Raw genomic sequence first — 21,259 nt, forward strand, 5'->3', positions numbered from 1 at the left:
GATGTTGGAACAGATTTATTATACCTAATCTTTAATTATTATATAAAAGTGAGGTCGATACAGATATTTTTAAGAAATGATCTTATTTTCTAGAAAAATCAATACAACAAAGTATAATACTATTGTTAATAATTCCAGTTTGTCAAGTGTATAACTTAACATAAGATTACTACAAATCTTGTAATCATCAATCAATCAACGACGCGACGCTCTACGTATAAGCAATTTAATTTATCGATCAGAATGTTGGCTGTTTCGGTTTACTTAATTTTCTTTTTACTCTTTAAATTTGAAATTCCACGACTCCTCTCACGCCTCCGCGTCGCCGGTTTCGATCCTCCTTTTTTAGCTCCATACCGCGCGACACTTTCTACATACATTGACGCACACAAGTTTCCGAGGCCATCCACCTCGCCGCAGTATCTACACAAGTATGTGTGTACCTACAGTGTACCAGTCATAATGCGTGCCTAAAATTTCAAAAGATGCACGGATAAAAATTAAATTTAGATTTTACATCTGTCGTGGTGAACGTATGGACAGCATTTTTTTGGAGTCAAATCTACATCGATTCTGTTACATCTGCCTAAGTATATTGTAACTCTTACTGCTGGTTTTGTAACTCTTGTTATCGGGTTTGTAAATCTTGTCACAATTGCTGTAGATTTAACTCCAAAAAAGTGCTGGCCATACATTCACCACGTTCTACCGCTACGATTTTTTTCCAGCTCTCGTACCTCCGAGCATCTAAACGTGAAATAACAATGATTCAGTTACGTCCATATTCATTGGAGAATAATGTTCACCGCTAATTAATTCGAATAGAAAAGTATATTTTTCTGATGAGCAAACTGGAATTGAGTTATAAAAATATCGAATAGTGGTGATTATAGTTTGATTCTAGAATGTGCATAGAAATACCAGATTGAAGTTAGTAACGTTATCAAATAAATCACTATTTTCTTAATTTTACAATAATTTTGAAGGAACTATGATTCCAAAATATGATTGAGTTTCGTTTTATTACGGTTTACCGAATTTCAGACAATTCCAAAATCGCGAAATAACGATTTATCCTCAGTATGAATCGTTGCGATAACGTTACCAACTTCAATGTGATGTAGAAATTGTAAAATAGGAATGGTCCAAATTTTTCCTACTTCAATTAAACAAGTCATTACAGAAGTTTTCTGAAAATCGATGAGAATTTTTATTACGGCTAGAGTCTATAGTAACAAATAAGTTTTTTCGATTTCTACTAGTTGCCTTTAAATTTCGAACAATACCGCAACATGACGCGTCTCCGTGAAATCGTTTGCAGAGGTATGTGCCTACCTATAAACGGACTGCGCAGAGATAGGAAATGGGTATGTATGCACGAATCCGCAAACTCGAGTACGAGATATATATATTTCCTGCGAATGTGTGCGAGTGTGGAGGCCGCAATGGCAGCGGCGTAAAATACACTTTGTGAAAAGAGCTGCGGCGGTAGGTCACCGTTATCCTACCTACATAATACATACCGCATTTGCAAACGTCCGGGTTTCACAGGTAACGAATTTAACGCTATACATACGTACGTGCAATAACACACATACATACATACGTAAATAAATACACACATACAGAGACACGAGCATCATCATCGCTACCCGCCTTTCCCGCGATATATATATACATACATCGGGCTTCGTTGAGCTAGATTTATTAATTGATAAAATACCCCGGATATACGCTCGTGGAGAGCACTCAGAGACGCTTCGACACTAACCTACATCCGGTAGAATCCGTAGCCATGCATGGGAATTCGGGATACGCGTCGTCGCACGGAAAGATTGTCACGCAATTGCAAACAAACGTTTGTTACAATTGGGTGGATTTGAGAAGAACTTATTTACGGTGTATCATCAATAATATTGATATTGCCTGATTATTAGTGGTTTTTTTTTTCAACGTGAGGTCCGCTGTTTTCTTATAGATATTTCACACAATTTTACCAACAAAGAAAAATTACAAAATTATAATCAACCCCAATTCGTGCGATCCAATTATTGATAACGCGTGAGGTAAGGATTGATTTTTGTATCAGAAAACTGGCATGCGTGCAAAAAATTCGCACTGATTATGGACTTGTTAAACTTTTGAATTCTACGTCTAATTGAGGAAGGTGTGTGAACATTGTAATGCGTTTAGACAGACAATTCGAAACATACTCAGGGACAAACGCACGATACATATATACTATCTCAAGCTTCGATTATTTATTTCAATATTAATCATTGGTAATTTGGTAAAAGATCGACACAAAACGGCAGAGAGAGAAAAAGAGATATCGACGAAATTAGCACGTAACAAGAAGCGGAATTTTTAGTGGGTGAACAGCCGAAAAATGACTCATAATTAGGTGTACCGGAACCGAGTGCAGTGTGTCAAGGCGCGTTGAAATCACCGGTACAAGGAAGCTCCGCGACCTAGACCTTCGATCACGGATTTCACGGCGTCTTCTCGCTCCCACCGTTCGGCTGGAACCTCCCCTCCTTTTCCCCGTCGTTTGAAAATCCCTCGATACAGGTTCTTATCAGCGATGCTCTCTCTCTCTCTCTCACACACACACACACACACACACACACTTACTCTCTTTCTCTTTGGTTCCCGAAGAGAGACATGAATAAAACAGATAGGTCGGAATGTAATGTATAAAAAGTTCTTCGGGGCGAGGAATTTTAAAATTAGAATATAAATTGGGGGAGAAAAATGTTGAAAAAAAGTACCCAAAAACAAAACAAACATAAGAGGTACGATGATTCCGACGTGGGACGGCGACGAGATGCAGGTGAAGAACCTGCGTCAGAGAGAGAGAGAGAGAAAGAGAGGTGGAGAGGAGGCGTCGCGTCACGAACGACCGAATGTCGGTCACTGGGCCTCGACGAAGAAACGCCTTCAGGCGTTTCGGAATGCCGCCGCCTGCATGAGAGCGGGTTCAACCGCCAAGACTGGAACCCGTTCTTCGTCCAACGCAGCCAACGGATTCTCTTCGCCTCGCCTGCTGCAGCAGTGATTTATCCGACATTTTTGAAATTAGATCAGTTTTGCCTCGTCGATCATTTTTGGCCGAGTCTGTTTAAAAGAGGAGGAAAATTATGTACCAGATGTTAAATTTGTACAATTGTATAATACATGGAAACATTGCCAGAGTATTTTGAAAATCATAAGGAAATTTTCTGTGAAACTCCTCATAGCTTAATGTCAGAAGACATGGAATCAAAGATGTAACGCGTTTTGAATATGACGTAAAGATACGGTATTTAGCTTCGGTTGACTGTCGACAGACGTTGATCGTTAATATTCACAGAAAACTTCCGGTACAATGTCTGAACGTTACTCTGAAAAGTTTTGATTAATCGTTCTCGCAGCAAACCCTCCGTGACTTCTCAACGGGAATTGAGAAAAGAATTTTTTTTTTATCAAATGAGATTCACAAATTTCTATCTATCATTATTTGGCTCAACTAAAATTTGATAATACTAACGAAACATTTATTTCGTCATGATATTCGAATATATGTTTGTTACCAGTAAATAATTGAACTCTTTTCTCAGTGCGCCAACTTCTCGCTTCAAAGAGTGATAAAAAAGGTCTCATTGTCAGGAGAACAACGGGCCCGGAGCCCCGAAAGTAGGAAGTTACGGAGAGCCTTCGGGGTGATAAGTCCTCTTAACGATCGTAATTTTTACCTAATCCAGGTTAATTCCATCGTCGAGACGATTCATGGCCGTAACCTTCACCCCGATTGACTCGAGTTTCGGAGAAGAAACTTCCGACGAATGGTGAATAGATCTATAGATCCTGGACCCGATGGTCATTCACGCATCCACGGGGCCAATTCCTCCAGGAGCATCGGTTCACCGTTCTCGTATTTTCCCCACGACGACAAAGTGAGAGAGAAGGAGGGAGAGGCTGGAAAACGAGAAGAAAAAAGTTAGGAAGAAGGGGGTCATCGTATCGCATGCAGTGGGGATGGACTGTTGGCTCTTAAAGCAACTCAACTAGCATCGGCTTTTGAACGGGACGCGCCGTCTCTCCTGCCTTCCTGCGGTGCCTCTGATTCGCCTCTACCTCGACGTTTCAGTCTTACTTTGTGCACTGGACAATAAACATTGTGTCCATTCAAAACGAATCGATCGGATCGCGTTCTTTGTCTCACGTTGATTATATTCTCAATTTTTTTCTTGGACCTATTACATTCGTTTTCAATTAATTATAGTAATAATTATAGACGATATAAATCGTTGTGCAAAACCAAAGAACGATTTTTCACTCATTATATACATGTATATACATATTCATTGCTTTCCATGATCGATCAAGAAATCAAGGAATAATAACCGAGATTAAACCAAAAATTTGGAAAGAAAACTAAAGTTTACCCTTTTTCATTTCTAATCAAAGAATATTTACTGTAAATAGTAATATCCATAGTAATATAATAGAAACTAAGAAAAACAAGTCGGTTACGATCATTCGTATATACGATACAATACAAAACGCTAACTTGACAAAAGTAAATAAAAATAACTTTACTGCGGGGTTAATAATTCATCAAGTTTCTTTTGTGTTCACGTGCATTTTTTTGGATTATCCAAATTAAGGTGAGTAATAATTGAATTCGCGACCCTGGAGAATAAAACATATCCCGATATTATAAACAGTTAACAATATCGACGGGTTAAACAGATCGGAACTGTAGCCTAGATTTAAACTCTTGACACCGATTTCTGCACTGTGTGCAGCATGAACGTGCAGAAACGGGTTTGTTATTATATAAGTAATTTACATTCACGACTAATATGCTATCAACATATCATCATCATCATTATTAAAACAAGTTGTCTCGGAAAGTGCGAATAATTATATACTCATCGTTACCATTCCCACAATTTCGCCATAAACTTTTTACATCGAATTTCATTATTATTATTATTACTGTTATTATTGAAGTGATGATGATGATCCACAAAATGCTATGATTTATCTGCATGAAACTGTATGTATCCGTAGTAGCGGTGAGATGCCTGCAAACATAAGAGAATAAGAGCGACGGTTAAATGCCCGCGATCAGAGTTTAAATGTAGTACGTTTCACGTCACTGACCCGTTTAAAATCACGCTGTATATTTCCATCGTTTTTCCATATTTTTGAAATCGAAAGACGAAGAAAAAAAAGTATAGAAAGGTAGAATGAAGCACGCGTAATTATGTGCCGAAATTGCACAGTTTGCGCACTGCACGAATGGAAAAATTTGAAATAAGGAGCCGGTTTGCAACGGAGAGAAGAGAGCGCGACCCTTAAGAAACGATTTCTAAAATTTCTACATACATTGCACGTGTAGAATGTGTGTATATATGAACCCGATAAACGACGCAGTTAGAAATTATTCCATCGTGAAAGAAGCGTGTTATTATGCGAGTAAAAAGTTTGCGCTGCACGTGCAGTGGATGGATGGAAAGCGTGTTTGTGCGAAATTTCGTTTAAACTAAGCTTGTAAGACAATAATTAATGATCGTATGAGTCTACTTTTGATTAAGCATAAATAATACCCCTCAGTGAATATCAATTTACGGATCGATCGTGTTTCTTCTCATAGTTGACACTGAAGCCCCGCCGATGCTGTCCGTAATTCGAAACGTCAAAGTGCGTAACATAGAAAATCTCTTAGCGTTGAAAGAAAAATCAATGAGGAAATGTACAACGCGAATGAACGGATAATACCAAACGAAGGGAAAATAATCTGCCGCGATTCACGCTTTGTATTAAAATGGGAGAAACTGATACCCAAGAAAATACTGCTGACTAAAGTAGGTATAATTGTTGCGCTGCTCGTGGTCAAGTATTAAGGGTATGTAATACGTCTACCCTTACCTACCGAGCATGCTCACCTTTTTCTTTCTGTATTAAATAAACAAACAAACGGAAAGCGGACAAATTTCGACGGTGTATCGCTCATTCGTAGCGGAATTACTGATAAGCCGAAAAATGATTGACTTTTATTTACGAAATCATTGTAATTCCTAGTTCTCGTCTAGCGACCTCAATAATATCGCATGAAAAGAGTCTCACGATCGCTCATTTTACTCCTCATTCTTTCCGGAGAAATGTGTCTAAAAAAACGACGCATTTTTTTTACACTTTTCGGGACATGAGTAACTTTTGTAAAGTCCGCCACGAAAGAGCGATGCACCGTCGAAATTTGAACCCTTTCCGTTCATTTGTTAATTAAATATAGGAAGAAGAGGAGGGAGTTTGCTCGGTCGCTAAGGGTAGCATTACTACATACCCTTAATTAGAAGAACTGATAGAAACCAACGAGTGAAAATTATTAGCTTAGCACATAGAGCGGTGACGAAAAAGTTTGCAGTACTAATCGGGAACTTAGTTAGCCTGCAGCGATAAGTTACGGAGAGTTTGACTGTCGTATTCTCTTCTCCCCCGCCAAATTTCGATACACGCATTAAGATACGTTTATATTTTTGCCTCACTTTGAAGCTATAATGATCATGACAGCGAATGAAAAGAAAGTGCCGAATGACTGTACGCACAACGATCAGCAGTAGGCGGTGAAGGAAGTTCGTGTATAACTAATTGTAGCCAGGTGACGCGTACATCCCATACGTATTACCTGTGCATACGACGTGGGATACATCAGATATGTACATATAGAAATGCGTGTATAAAGTTTGTAGTTGTTGCATGGCGAGTACGACAATAGAAAGTTCTTGCATGGTACGGAGAGACACGTCGCGACGACTCGCACGACGGCGACCCGGAAGGAACTACAAATTACAAATATTGACCCACATCCGGTGTTCAAGTGTAGGCAACGATTCCGCCACCACAGCTGCGCATCCGTAGATCCGATGAAAATGATTACGCACAGTCTCTTCGTGAAAACCTCCTGCATTTCAGGAATATATTTCTATGGCGTCGAAAGAGAAAAAAAAGCAGTTTTTCATAGTAAATGATCCTAATTCTTGCCTGGTTTCTTTCGTCCGGCATGACGTTATCCTGACGTGACGCGATATTGGCGTCATAAATAATGCAACAGCTTTCAAAATATGATTTCCATTAATATAAACGGTCTATAGTCGAGGCTTAGCCTCGATCCGAATTCATGTCCTTGACTCTTTATGCTCGCTGTATAAAATGCCTGGTGCAGACTTCTTTGACGGATGTAGGCGGTGGTTTTGAGCCACTTAAAAATTGGAACTAGAGGCAACCCCTTAGGTGAAAGCAGAACATGAAAAAAAGCTACAACTACCTAACGATGAAACGTGTTTCCTCTTCTTTCAGAATAGTGAGGTATTAAAAATCCCCTTGATGTGTTGAGGATGCGCCGTGACTTTTGCAGCGGGGGAAATGCCTGCGCCGTTGTGTGGGTGTTGATATTAACCTTCCAGATCTTCGCCTTGTTTTCATCGCATTCCGTTACAGCCGGTGAGTAGAATATTTCAGGTTTGTCGATCGTCCAAAGAATCCAAAAAACATTCATTATACGTCTGGAAGTTTGTAATACAGTCATGGTATTAACTGTGTGTATAATAAATTGAATAAATTTTGATATCTCTCGACAACAGCTTATTACAAAAGAATCATCAATATTTATACAACGTCCCTGTAACAATAAATAATTAATAATTCATCGACGATTGTTCAATCCCATTTCAATATAAGTGTATGTTGAAATAACGAATATCCCGTGATTCGAATTCAAGATTTTCATCGCGACGCAACAATCGCGTTACGTGTTATGATATGCTATAGCACACATGCTTATAGTTATGCACGCCGTTCTAAATTTCTAAACCGACGTTGCATAAGCCGCAATTGCATCTGAATTTCCGGAAGAATTCCTAAAAGTAAACGAAAAATGAAAAAAAACAACCGATGAGCAATAACATCATACCGTAACGATGAGCAATAATAACAATAATTACGGTGTTAGAAAACGGAGACTTTCTTTCTTTCTGCATACACGTAAATGTGACATATACACACGAACATGATTGACACGTCTGCAAAACTATACTATATCGTGAACGCGAAAGTTTCGCGGTGTTAGCGAATTCGAAAAATCTAAACTCCAGAAGTTTCAATTCGTGTTCACGTACGATTCGAGGCTACAATAAGGAAATACCTCGTGCCATATAACTAAAGAGCGACAATGATCGTTTCGGTGATTAACTCATGTTGTTTCACTTCGATGGCTCGGTATTTCTATTATAAACAACGATTTAAATTCCAAACAATGAACACAATCGCCGCTCCCTGATCTATTGTCCAATTAATTTCATAGCACGTAACGGTTCGTATTGAGGATCCGTTATCTTCCGCGTCGATTGTCCGGTATTACATAGATATAACAATTGTCCGTTCCACAAAAAAAATATAATCAAGATTTATCTTGCGTTCAAATCGTTCCCCATGTATGGAAAACGAACGAAAAAATGTTGGTGGAATTTTACTACTACAGAGTAAAAATTAAAAAAAAAAAAACAGAAAGAACGACTATCGAATTATGCACGGGGTATGATTTGAGTGACAAAAGAAACGACAACTTTTTATGCACCTATTTTAACATCAAACGCTTTGACGTGTGATAAGAATCTGATTTTCAACGTACAAGACCTGGTATGCGTATTTTATACAGTATCATCTCACAGATCCAATTTACCGTTTTCGCAGAGCACTCAGCGCTCCACGTGACGGGACGATGTCCGACGCTATTGGAGCAGAATATTTGCCCGGCGAGAGCTGCAGCCTGTAAAAGCGATCCGGAGTGTGCAGCTTCTGAAGAAAGATGCTGCGATACGGCCTGCGGGAAACGATGCGTCTCGGCGGAGCTGACCGGGTGCCAGCAGGTGGCTCTGGCCGCGACGAGAAGGTCAAGGGCGCTGCGCCCTGGCTCGCCGCCGCAGTTCATTCCGAAGTGCAACAACGTGACCGGGGATTTTGAAGAAATTCAATGCGAGGGAACGGGGAAGTCCTGCTGGTGCGTCGACAATGTCGGTGGGGAAATTCCCGGCACCAGAGCTCCCGCCAAGCAGCTGGTAAATTGCAGGAGTCCAAAACCATGCCCGGCTCACAGCTGTCGGATGCTCTGCCCGCTTGGATTCGAGGTAATAACACAGTTCTGCAACAAGAAAAACTGCACAGGTTTTTTACATTATTTCTTACAGATTTGCACTCATTGAAACCGGGGAAAAATACTCAAAAATGCCAGTTATTTAATTTGATTGGTACTTCTGTTATTCAAAAGTATAACGTATAGATCGCAAAGGGGATAACCTGTTCAAGGATACTGGCTCCAATTTGAAGTAAATCGGTTTAGCCGTTTTTCAGCCATCCTAAAATTTACCCGCTTCTCAATCGATAACCCCTTAAAAAAGAAGCGTGGACAAGTGTCCTTATTAATGGTGGAAATTTCAAATTTGAATGTATTTCGGGATGTTACTTCGCTTCGACTGAAATACATGTTTTTATAGCTTTCATTGGGCACTTCTCACCTCTCATGACAACGTTTTTGCGCAGGTTGACACACGGACGGGTTGCCAGAGATGCGAGTGTAGAGACCCGTGCCGTGGAGTTACCTGTCCGGGTCCGAACCAGGCCTGCGAGTTGGTCGACGCGCCCTGCGCGACTCCGCCATGTCCACCGATCCCGAGTTGCCGCAGAGCGAAATCTCTGTCATCAGTTTGTCCAGCGGGTGAGCCGCTGCAGATAACCGACTCTCCGCGGCCGTTCCTCTGCGGGAATACGCCGGGTAAGCCGAGCTGTCCACCACTCTACAGATGCCTCGTCGAACCCAATCAGGAGTACGGAGTCTGTTGTCCCTCCAGCGTGAGCCTCAAACGGCCGGGATTCTGTCCTGCCAAGGAAGCCCTCATCTGCGGAGCCTTTTGTCAACACGATCTGGAGTGCCCGACGCCCCAGAAGTGCTGCAATAGCAAACGCTGCGGCGGTGGTCATTGCGTCGCTCCTCAAGGGCTCAGCGCCTGCAATCAACATAGAGTATTAGCCGAGCTTTTGAGCATTTCAGAGCGCCAAGGACGCGGCTACATTCCGCAGTGCGACGAAGGTGCGTTGCTTTAACCGATTTCTAGAGCACATGGTTACAAAGGTGTGACGGGACGTGTATTCCCAACCAAAAGTGAGTCTCGGTGATCTTATCAACTTGGTTACGATTGATTTTTTAAAAATTTCTATCTTATCGCGAAGTGTTCAATATTCTCACCGAGACTCACTTTTGGTTGGGAATACACGTCCCGTAACACCTTATTGTTAGCAAAATTGATTTTCAGACGTCTTAAGGCGAGAAGACAGCCCTGGTTTTGCATACAACACATAAGTTTGATCACAGTTTTTCATTTGCTCATGCTCCAGGTGGAGATTTCAAATCTAAACAGTGCTCTCGCAACGGTTTGGTGTGCTGGTGCGTCGACCCGGCAGGCCGAAAGCTGTCAGGCTCGATGGGTCCGGCGGAGAAAGTGGATTGCAGAGCTTTGCCGAAGGCCAGATCGTTACCGGCGATGTGTGCGCCCCAGCAATGCGCCCAGGTTTGCCAGTATGGTTTTAAAAGCGACCCAACCGGGTGCCCGACTTGCGAATGTGACAACGCGTGCGAGGGGTAAGAATAGCAATTGATTTACTCTTCTAATAAACATTTACAACGGTTCCATGAAGTAAAAACACAACCTTTTCTTCCACGCAGATACCCTTGTCCCTCGGGACAGAGTTGTGTGCTCGTTCGGGAAGCGGGCTGCCCGGATTTCCTCTGTCCAACGAAGCCGGAATGCAAACCTAAGAAGTCTTACGCCAGTCCTTGCACCACCGGTGCTCCGGTAACCGACGACGAAGGAAACGCAGTAACTTGTGCCGCAGATTCGGAGTGCCCAAGCAACCACAGGTGCTCCAGTGTTCCTGAAGCCGATCAATCAGTTTGCTGCCCGGTTTCGCACTCCCGGTTGAGACCGCCGACAAGTAAGCGTGCATCAGTTTTTACCTGTTGAACATCTTTTAGCCTTTTTTTGTATTATTCAAATAGTTATGGAACGCGGCATGATTATGCAGATGATTAAAACGAAAAGTGGTCTAGGTATTTTATGAAATTTTTTTTTCCAGTGTGCGAATACCTGAGAGATTTTTCGGAGCGGATGGAGGGAACGCGGGATGGAATGGCACTGGCCTTGGCGGCACCAGAGTGCGAGGAGGACGGTAGCTACAAGTCGTTACAATGCAGAAACGGTACCTGTTCATGCGTAAACAAGCGAGGAACAACGCTCCGGGAGTCAGTGACCGGTGTATCGGAGTGCAAGGCGTTGAAGGAGTCGTTGATCGGTTGCCAAGCTTTGAATTGCTCACTGGAGTGCAGCTACGGGTACTCGGTAGATTCGCAAGGTTGCGAGCTATGCGAGTGCCGCGAACCGTGCAAGGAAGTGACCTGCGGAGACGAGCAGTCATGCGTGATGGTCGACGTGAACTGCGGCCGAGGAGAGTATTGCCCACCAGTGCCGGCTTGCCTGACGGCGAAGGCTGGCCAGTGTCCGTACCTAGTTCCACGTTCCTCTAGCTGCGAGCTCAAGTGCGGTAACGACCAGGAATGCCAGGGCGCCGAGAAATGCTGCTCGACGGGCTGCGGCACGCAGTGCGTCGCTCCCGTCGTCGCGACGGCGTGTCAACACGCTCGTGCGCTAGCCGAGCACGCTGCCCGGGAATCTGGCGAGCCGGCACGTCGACTCTACATTCCTAGGTGCGACTCTAACGGAGTTTTCGAGCCGGTTCAGTGCCACGGAGGTCTCTGCTGGTGCGTTGACGATGAGGGTCGAGAAGCGGCCGGCACCCGGGTACCGGAGGGAGTCGTCCCGCGCTGCAACAAGCCTCTGCACTGTCCGGAAGTCACCTGCACGCTCTCGTGCCCCGAGGGTTTGGCCCTGGACGCGGCCTCCGGGTGTCCAGTCTGCGCGTGTCGTGACCCCTGCAAGGACGTCGCCTGTCGCGGCGAGGGCGAGGCCTGCCGCATGGTCGAGGTCGCCTGTAGCGCTCCTCCGTGCCCGCCGGTTCCGGTCTGCCTTCCCAGGAAAGAGAATCCCTGCCCGAACGGCAACCCGCTTCTGGCTCCCGGTGGCGGGCCGGCGACCTGCGGACCTCGAGGATCGGCTTGCCCGTCGTCGCACAAGTGCGAACTCTCGCCACTCGACGAGTATGCGGTTTGCTGTCCCAAGCCCCGCGACGTGTGTTTCGAGGTGCCCCAGGAGACGTCCTGTCAAGGCAGAGAGGCCGGTGAGGCGGGCCGGTGGTACTTTGATCCAGAGCGAAACGAGTGCCGGCAGAGATCGGGCTGCGCTGTAGGACACAACGATTTCGCAAGCAAGATGATATGCGATGCGGTTTGCCCGGTTTTGTCACAATGCGAGAGGATCAGGGAGAGAAATTCCAGGTCCGCGCAGCGGCTAAAGCAGCCCACGTTCCTGCCAAGGTGCAACCCGGATAACGGTGCCTGGGAGCCGATTCAATGCCTGGATCATGTCGGGGTTTGCTGGTGCGTCGATAGGCACGGTGAACCGATGAAGGGCTCGCTGACCAGGGAGGCCGAACCCAAGTGCAACTTCAGGCAAGCCAGGAGGGGCCGCGGACCACCGGATATCGACGCGCTGATCAAGGAATACATGGAGCACTCCCTCATGGAACCGGAAACGCACGGCCGAGGGACCAGGTGCCAGCGCATGATGGAGGCTGGGCACATTACCGCCATTTGCGACAAGTTCGGCAGATTTGAGCCTACTCAGTGCGCCGGTACGCATTGCTGGTGCGTAGATGAGGCAGGAAATCAGATCAGCGAATCCGAACCGTTTCCGCAGGGATCGCGGATCTGTCGTAAGTGTTATAGCTAGTAGAGAAAGCGACGTCCGAGTGCGCCAATCTAATTAGCAAGTAGTCGCTGTGAAAACGCGCGACGTCATGTACCTCAAGCCGTTCCTGAAAACACATTTATAGTAGTAGCGTATGAATTAGATTTTTAATTGCGCAATAAAATTATCAAAAGGACTTGGCAATGTGGACAATCTTTTACTAAAAACTAAGAAAATCAATTTTTTACCAAACCTATTTCCTCGATTTATCAACGTAACTTTTATTTGCTTTTCAGTGCCAACTCCGGTCGAAGCGGTGGAGGTAACGCTGCATTTTCCGGGTCACTTTGAGCCTTCGGACGAGGCGAGATTGATTATGGCGGCGGAGACTCTGCTGCGAAAACTGGGCGGTAATCTGCGGGAACAAATCATTGCGGAAATAAAAGACGGCTCGGCTTCTCTCAGTTTCGAAATAACCGGACCGAACAAAGTGGACGTAGCGTTTCACCTGGAGGAGTTGACGAGGTCGCATAATTTGTCCCTGATCAACTCGACGGTCGATGCGACGGCCTCGCGGTTCCACCACAGGGCGGTTCCCCAATTTCCTAATGCTAGGATCGTCGCCCTAGAGCAGAGGGAAATTGTCACCGAGGTGAATTTGCCCTTTTACCAGACGGCCACTGTCGTTCTCGGTGCCGCGAGCGCCTTCGTCATCTGCAGTCTCCTTATACTATTGATGATCTACCGGAGAAAGGTGAGCCGATAACGAAAGCGGGAACGCGAAGTTAGAGAGTAGCACCCCTGATGAAAATAATACTATGAATTTCTATGAAAATTTTTACGAATTTTTACCGAAATTTCGATGCAAAAGTATAGGATTTGGGCCAATTCATAGTTTTTGAATTTGGATTTTGTAAAAATTCGTAGTTATTCGTAGATCATAATATTTAACTCACGATCAGAAAATAAAAAGATCAGTCTTCGGACGTAGACCCGAACTTTGCTAGGAAGTTAACTAGTCTGCAATAAGTTTGTAATAAGTAAAAAAAAAATACGATTTTTTACAAATTTTTACGAGTTGCCCTTTTTTCTAGTTTGTCACAGACTTCACTCTCACCGGGAAAGTTGTAGTGAGTCAAGTGTAATTCTGTTCGCATTCTTCGGTTTTTTCATTAGCCTCGTTAAATCGTGTTGTAGATGAACGTGAAAGATCCGTCAAAGACGCTGCCTCTGGATCAGCGATTTTTGGCCCACAACCATCAGCCGGTTTACGTTATTTCCGGTTTAGAAAAGGATGAGAAGGAGAAGGAAGCCGCAATGAGTCAACTTCACGAGGGTCTTAAACTCTCGGAAACAGCGGCGCCCGCGTGAGCCATCGACCATCTCTGAGCTTTGACGCAGAAGCTGGAAAAATTCGATTATGGATTATTTATTCGAAGTAAAATTCTCGACAAAATCGTATAATTGTCACATGCGATGAGAATTCACTTATACACCCAAAATTCGCGCAAATCAAATCATCATGTATCGATAATTATAGATTATACTCTCTCTTTACGATTGCGCATTGCGTAAACTCATGATTATTGTAATGAATAGAAGAAAATTATTTCTGTTCTGTGAGGCTAGAAATAGATTTTTTTTTCTGTTAGTGGATAAGAAAAGGTGTAAATATTAGACTGCACTGTATTATCGCTAAACGTAATTTAAATTTCTTTGCCGTTCGTTGTTATGTGCGTAGGGCAGAGCAGTTGGATTTGAGAAAACTAGATTTCGGTTTTTCCGTTCTGATGCGCTGCTGATACAAAATATCGATCAGACAATATTATTACGTAAAATTCCAGTAGTAGGATTATTGTATACACATACGATCAACGAACTTGAAGAAATACAGCATATCCATAAATTTTCTATAAATATACTACGAATATACACATATTCGAACACTGTGTAGTATAGAAACCGGAATTACCAGTGACAACTTCCTGCTCGACGATTTGAAAACGTATGGATCAGGCATCTAGCATAAAGTTGATGTAATTTATTTATTTGACTAACACTTCGATGATGATGTTCTAATAAAATTAGCTTTATTAATTTACACGATGATTGCCTCGCTTTTATTGTCATTCATCGCCCATTCCTGTTCCTTCAAAGATCATCATGTTTAAAAAACCCGTCATCCGCGGGAATATTGATCGGCGGCCGTCCACTCGCGTTGCTTGGCGACAATATTGTACACATAAGCATGTGCATCACAACTTGAAACCTGACAAATTCGACCGACATCATTCAGTGGATACGATAATGAAAATTTGAAGCAACATTCACACCGGCGAATGTCAAAATTCTCACTCCCGAAGTATGGGTGTTACATTAACCGAAAGATTCACCGCCAGTTTTGATGTGCAGTAAATAATATCGAACGAGGTAAGCGTCGCAGTTTAATGAAAGGTAGGGTCACTTATTCATTAACTAAAAACACCGTCGATCGGTATAAAATCGGTAAAACAGGATCGAAAAGAATCTAAGGATCTATAAGAATTCGTTTCGAAACTTCTACACGTATTTCTTTTTTAGAAATGACAAGATGTAACCGTTGCAACTATAACAATCGGCTGAAAAGCTCAGGTATGAGATTGCACTTTCATTACACCAGCTATAATCTAACTCTGATGGGGTAATTTGTGTAATTTATCTGCTCGCACAGCTTACAACCCGTCCGGGCAGCGCCACGAGGTACAATTGACGACGTACAACGCGATGACTAATCACCTTCGCAGAGTCCTGCTGGCGAAGAGCGTCGTGGACTGTGGAAAAGTCGACGGGGTCTCGAAGAAAAACGGAAGACGAACGAAAACGTCGGCGAGGGGGCGAGAGGTCCGGACGGCGAAGGAGTCTCTTTCGCAAAACGTCATCGACAGGCTCGCCTATGACACGAAGTATCATCCAAACGTGCGTGCGTTTAAAGATCTGAAATTTGGAAATTCTCTTACTAATAATCTATGAGACATCAGGAATTATCCAGGATGAATTATTATATACATTCAGGGTGTCTAGTGTCAATGAGGTATCCAAATTTCCCGACATTTCCCTGATAGCTAGACACCCTGGTAATACAGTTTCTTTCGTCTTTCGTGGTGTTTATCTTTATATTTCGCTAAACATCAAACCTGCAACTGACCAAAACACGATTTTTCCTTCACCAAAAGATTCCAGGACCTTTCTAGAATTCCAGCATTCGTGGCAAATATCGTATCGTCTTCTCTTCAGGTGGTAGCGAAGATGAGCTGGCGGCACGACAGACTATCTTCCAGATTTTTCTCCAGGGAGAGAAGCGATCGGTCAACTTCGCCCGATGCAAGCGACGATTCCAGCCTCCAGGACCGTCGAGTTTCACCGAAACACTCCGAGGAAGATCTTTGCGCGATTTGCGCTGCTCGATTAACGTCGTCTCCGAAGCGGACAGAGAATTCGGGCTCAGCGTTCCGTGGCAGCCTGAAGGAGTCGAAAATTTGCCGCATCTCAATGCCACGGTAACTTCTCGCTGATTAAGGTATTATTGGACTTATATTTCCAATCAAAAGTTACTCTCGGTGAGAATATTGAACACTTCGCGATGAGATAAAAATGTGAAAAAAATCATTGTAAATTTCGTTATAAGATTGATTTTTTTTACCAATTTTTTTTATTATCGCGAAGTGTTCAATATTTTCCCTGTGACTCTCTTTGATTAGGAATATCCGTCCAATGAGACCTCGAATTCGCAGCTAGACGATGATGAAGTTATACGTAGTTGACGAGTTGATTTCCGTCATCAGCGTGACATCGTTCTCGGAAATATCTTGTCCCGAAACGCCTGAGTTCGGGGTCTGCGTTCCCAGGCCAACGTCGAGCGTCAGCTTCGAGGGATTTTCCAGCAGCAGCGAGGTCTCGATGTACGTTAATTTCGTCTACGACATGACCAAGGAGATAATGGACATGGGCTACTACGTGGACAAGGATATCGAGGCGGTGTTTGCACGGCATTTCGAGAAGAACTTGGGGCGGTTGAACAAAGTATATAGCAAAGTCGCTTTTTTCCCTTGCAGCCTTTTCTCTTGGCGATGTCCTGCGAAAATATTATTGAGTCATTTCAAATCAAAATATATATCTGAGGCCTAGAGCTTCTCGTGATATATATATATATATATTCAAGTCGAAAATCTTATTCCGAATGACTAAGTCATAAAATTCCAAAGATGCGGCAGTAAATATTATTACTATTATTATTGTATTGTCATTTCATTCAGGAAAAAATGTTGCAAGAGATTAACTGTCTGAAAAGGGCTCTGAGCGTAAACTGCGAGTCCGACGACGACGAGGAAGTCGATGTAGTAGTCAGCAGCTGTGGGCGATTGCTTTGCTCGGCGACCAGCCTTCCCAGGACTTCCGGTACCCTGAAGGATTTCAAGGAGAGGGTGAAGCAAGACCCAGTCTCCGGCATGAAGTGCGAATCTTTGGTATCTGTGGAAAATAAATCTGCAGCTATTATCGTTACTCAAGAGGACGTGATAAATACTTTGTTAGACATGGATTTGAAACCCGACAAGGCAGAGGAGATTTGTAAAACTTTGAAGAATAGGAGTAAGGAGCAGACTTTCGGACAGGTAAATGCGAGCAACCTGGAACTCGATGCACGCTGTGATAGAAAAAAGTGAAGCCAAGCATCGTTTCTTTCATGCACAAATATTCTGAATCCAATACGCAACTACCGCATGTCTTAGCACAGTTATATCATAGTTGCGCAATTATAAAACCTATTGTAATTAATAAACGTATAAGTTTTTATGAATTTAATTTTGATTAAGCTCATTCCATAAATGCATGAAGCGAGGTATTTTCGAATACCGTGTCATTCCACGCCGTGATAAAATGAATTTCCTATTAAACAGAACAGAGATTGGAACAGTCGCAATAATATTCAGCCGAGTGCTTACAGTTCGCTTTGCCAACTGCAGCCAAGGTACGAAATTCCAATGGATATTAATAAATGAATCCAGATGTTGGTCAGAATATTTTGACAAAAATTTTTCAGCGCTCCAATAAAGTCGACAGTGCCTAACGCGGAAACGTCTCGAATGCGTGACTTAAATACATATGAGAACGGGTTACTTGACGATCTGTGCAGTGCTACTGACGGAGGAGAGGCAATAGAAGCAGATCGTGCGGTTGACCAAAAAGCCGATGCTGCCTCGGTCATTGCAGAATCTGAAACAAAGAAAAGTACAGGTATTAAATTCTGTTTCAATATCCAAACAGTACATAATATCACGAAAAATCTTTGAACCATTTAAGACGCATTGTATTAGAATAAATATTTCTCTGCTTTTGATGACTTTGTAGTTGAATAAAGATTAACAGTATTTTGGGTATCGTGAAACAATAATAGTCGGACAAATATTTACCAAAGAAAATGTTTCTAGACGATAGTCGATTGGAGTCAGACAACACAGAGCAAAGGTGTCTCAACGTGAACTCTGACCTTGTTGACGACTCAAAAGTGATCGAGCTCTCCAAGGAGATAGAATCTCAATCTAATCGGAATGCGAATAGTACTTTCGGCTCTGGCCAACCGTTAATCCTGCAAGACGAATGAATTAGAAAAGAATACAGTGTTCCAGTATGTTAATTTAAGCGAATATCAACCTACCGTAAATCTTATATTGACAATAGATCAATGATAGAAATATCGCAGCAAGATTTGTTCCAGAGTACGTTAATTAACAATCGTTGGAATCAACTTATTGGACTGAAAAGAATAGATCGCTAGACCTAAATTAGCCTAATCTATGAATAAGAGAAATAGATGAATGTAAAAATTACACGTATACAAGATAATTGGATATTTATTACGAGGAAATTGTAATATTCATTTACGAATGATACATTTTGATTCACGTATGTACGTATACATTGCAGGCTCACAATGTTATAATATAATATAATACCTATTACCAAAAGTGCCTGCGCTGTATCGTGTGCGTGAGATGTAGAGAGACAGAAGGAAAACTATATTAAAAAAAAAAAAAAAACAATAGCAAAAACAAAAAAGTAGTTTAACGAAAAGACAGAAAGTTTTTTTCTCGAGTCACTAATCAACTGCTATCTCGCTTAGCATATTTCAATTTATATTCAACAGCAATAAAATATATATAGTGAAAAAATATATATCAACACGCATCGTATTATTTATTTTCTTTTTGGTGACAATGAAGCCGACGGCTGTTGTCATCTAACTGTATCCATACACGGTATGCGTATATGGTATATCTGTTTTAAGTATAAGTACGTATATAACTACGTAGTACGTATGATAAGTTGAAAAAAATATTATACAGACAGGATAAACGAATACAGAATATTGTACACAACATCACGTGCGTGATATAACGTATCGTTCCAAATATAAGCAGATGTTTGTTGGTCGTCCTCGTCTTATATGCAGACCCGTCTTATGTGCTGGTAACTAAGAAAAATATCCTGAAACACTGTCTTAGAATCGGTGGTCGCTTTATACTTGGAAAAATACGCTATATACCTTTATTTTTTTTTTTTTAAATACTACTAATCTAAGAGTACGCATTGATTCGTACGAGTTTTGTATGTGAATATATGTATGTGTATTATTCTAAGATAAACCATTAAAAAAATAGAATATAAATATATATACGATTTTTTTTTTCGAAAATATCTATATACATATTATATTCTCTTTCTTTCTTCGCATCTTTTTGTTTTGATCTTTTCACCTTTTCTCTACACTTTCTCTCAATTTTATAGTAAATGACGCGCATGTATTAAGCGTGCTCCTGCCTTTGTACATACACGTCTCGATATATATCTAAATTATCTACGAGATATCTTCAAGTAAATTGTATTTCTGGAATTAAATATATGAGCCGATATGGTTCATTCGTCTTGCTATAATTACCATTACCGATTAAACATGAAAATAATAATATTTCAACAACGTTTTGTAATTCAAGTACGAATATCTGTCCGTTTACCGTACACTGCAATTGGTTCGGATGATCGCGTCATAATAGAGGGGAAAACCGTGAATGACTAAGTATATTATGTATAAGAAAAGAAACTGAGACAACCACTCTTACGAATCATTACCTTGAAAGGAAATGACGTGGATTAAGCGTAACAAGGAAGTGGTAAGAAAATAAAAATATAGTAAGTACAGAATGACGAGGAAAATAGAGAAAAAAGAAGTGCGACATGGCTAATCTACAACCTTCGACATTTTCAAGACTTACGTCGCTGAACGAAACATACCGCAGAGTGTTTGTTTTATATGTGAATTAACCGATGATGAATCAAGTACCTATGTTATACGTATATTATAAGAAATTTATAACTAATAACAGTCTAGTATTGCAGTCGCCCAAATTGTTCGTTGGTTCTGGCTTCAGTTAAAAAAGATCCCGATATCCGAATTGAGAAAAAGTCTCTTTAAGAATCGAACTTGCGCAAGTCGAAGCTTTGAAAGAGCACTCCGTACGCGTTCAAAGGATTTGAAAACAGATTTTTGACAACTCTTCGAAAAATACTTTGTACATTCTATAACGATGTGTTTAAGTAATCATCTACTTTAGTCGAGAAAGAGAAAGAAAAACGACTTAATAATAATCAGAAAAGTATAACAAGTCCTACAATAATATATCGATGCTTCAAAGTATCATCACACATCATTTGTTCGATTTTTCATTTACTTTTTCCCCTTTACCCGTTAAGTTATCTAATTCAAATTTTCGTTTCCGCTGGTGAGAATAATAATGATAATATTAATAAAAATATTTACGAACGGTTAAATTCGTAAAATGACAAGAAGAGGTGCTAGACGTCTCTATACGAAACTAGCTAAATTAACTCTCTAAGTTTATAATATATCTCTACTGAGAACTGAGGCATCATGCATGTCTCGAATAACGATCCATCCTCCCATCAGCTGCCATCCGAAGCATTCGACGACGAATCTTCCAGCTCCGGTGCTCCCGGCCCACGATTCAGGACACTGTAAATATCGGTGGCGTGTTTTATAGTCACGTCCGGCTTCGGATCCCCCGCGCAAAGTCTCGGCTTTTCAGTCGTCGGTATCCACACTGTTCCTCCGAGCCCAGCTTCTATGCCCCCTGTTCAATCGGTCAAGGGTTACACATCGAACTTTGACCGTGTAGAATCTTATCATTAATTACTCAATCTAATCGACGGTGGAATAATTCAAAGATCGACTAACTTCAATATCAAGTTCATTGCTGATCAGGGTCACCGATTTGACATTGATAAAGAGAAATACGTCAGTCTCT

At 42.0% G+C, this 21,259-nt stretch overlaps 3 protein-coding genes and 2 long non-coding RNA genes across 7 annotated transcripts in view; 2 read left to right on the forward strand and 3 right to left on the reverse strand.

Annotated features, from left to right (window-relative positions):
- On the reverse strand, positions 1 to 8,850 carry LOC124295439. The gene is made up of 4 exons (XR_006905379.1): positions 8,729 to 8,850; positions 7,316 to 7,553; positions 3,735 to 3,957; positions 1 to 3,117 (listed from the first exon to the last, which is right to left on the reverse strand). It is a non-coding gene; the product is annotated as an uncharacterized LOC124295439 (long non-coding RNA).
- LOC107220604 (balbiani ring protein 3) lies at positions 7,365 to 15,003 on the forward strand. Its single transcript, XM_015659264.2, has 8 exons — positions 7,365 to 7,491; positions 8,740 to 9,173; positions 9,586 to 10,132; positions 10,438 to 10,681; positions 10,766 to 11,034; positions 11,176 to 12,927; positions 13,199 to 13,656; positions 14,100 to 15,003. Exons 1-8 carry the CDS (start codon positions 7,386 to 7,388, stop codon positions 14,271 to 14,273), a joined length of 3,984 nt encoding a protein of 1,327 aa, XP_015514750.1. The 5' UTR covers positions 7,365 to 7,385; the 3' UTR covers positions 14,274 to 15,003.
- LOC124295440 lies at positions 14,694 to 15,751 on the reverse strand. Its single transcript, XR_006905380.1, has 2 exons — positions 15,678 to 15,751; positions 14,694 to 15,171 (listed from the first exon to the last, which is right to left on the reverse strand). It is a non-coding gene; the product is annotated as an uncharacterized LOC124295440 (long non-coding RNA).
- LOC107220585 lies at positions 15,157 to 19,258 on the forward strand. Of its 3 annotated transcripts, none has more exons than XM_015659243.2 (9): positions 15,157 to 15,332; positions 15,483 to 15,533; positions 15,613 to 15,857; positions 16,176 to 16,438; positions 16,724 to 16,961; positions 17,195 to 17,551; positions 17,837 to 17,907; positions 17,980 to 18,173; positions 18,368 to 19,258. In XM_015659243.2, the coding sequence occupies exons 2-9, from the start codon at positions 15,485 to 15,487 to the stop codon at positions 18,538 to 18,540; spliced, it is 1,590 nt and encodes a 529-aa protein (XP_015514729.2). In that variant the 5' UTR covers positions 15,157 to 15,332; positions 15,483 to 15,484; the 3' UTR covers positions 18,541 to 19,258. The 3 variants fall into 3 exon arrangements, with proteins under 3 accessions (XP_015514729.2, XP_046601391.1, XP_046601392.1); XM_046745435.1 differs by having other exon boundaries at positions 17,980 to 18,167; XM_046745436.1 differs by lacking the exons at positions 15,157 to 15,332; positions 15,483 to 15,533 and having other exon boundaries at positions 15,693 to 15,857; positions 16,115 to 16,438.
- The window catches only part of LOC107220601 (N-acylneuraminate-9-phosphatase), a 10,087-nt gene continuing 7,600 nt past the window's right edge, over positions 18,773 to 21,259 (reverse strand). Inside the window, exon 3 of the mRNA XM_015659259.2 lies at positions 18,773 to 21,085. Coding sequence (XP_015514745.1) covers positions 20,898 to 21,085 — 188 coding nt within the window. The 3' untranslated portion in view covers positions 18,773 to 20,897. The remainder of the gene's footprint in view (positions 21,086 to 21,259) is intronic.

The sequence above is a fragment of the Neodiprion lecontei genome, chromosome 7, assembly GCF_021901455.1.
Source record: "Neodiprion lecontei isolate iyNeoLeco1 chromosome 7, iyNeoLeco1.1, whole genome shotgun sequence".
Lineage (NCBI taxonomy): Eukaryota > Metazoa > Arthropoda > Insecta > Hymenoptera > Diprionidae > Neodiprion > Neodiprion lecontei.

Bases quoted from the DNA above. Each gene is read 5' to 3' on its own strand.
- LOC107220585 (XM_015659243.2), top strand. From the start codon at position 15,485: ATGACAAGATGTAACCGTTGCAACTATAACAATCGGCTGAAAAGCTCA. The intron at 15,534-15,612 runs GTATGAGATTGC...CTGCTCGCACAG, and splicing joins CAATCGGCTGAAAAGCTCAG to CTTACAACCCGTCCGGGCAG. The intron at 17,552-17,836 runs GTAAATGCGAGC...CCTATTAAACAG, and splicing joins AGGAGCAGACTTTCGGACAG to AACAGAGATTGGAACAGTCG.
- LOC107220604 (XM_015659264.2), top strand. From the start codon at position 7,386: ATGCGCCGTGACTTTTGCAGCGGGGGAAATGCCTGCGCCGTTGTGTGG. The intron at 11,035-11,175 runs GTAAGCGTGCAT...TTTTTTTTCCAG, and splicing joins CCGGTTGAGACCGCCGACAA to TGTGCGAATACCTGAGAGAT. The intron at 12,928-13,198 runs GTAAGTGTTATA...TTTGCTTTTCAG, and splicing joins GCAGGGATCGCGGATCTGTC to TGCCAACTCCGGTCGAAGCG.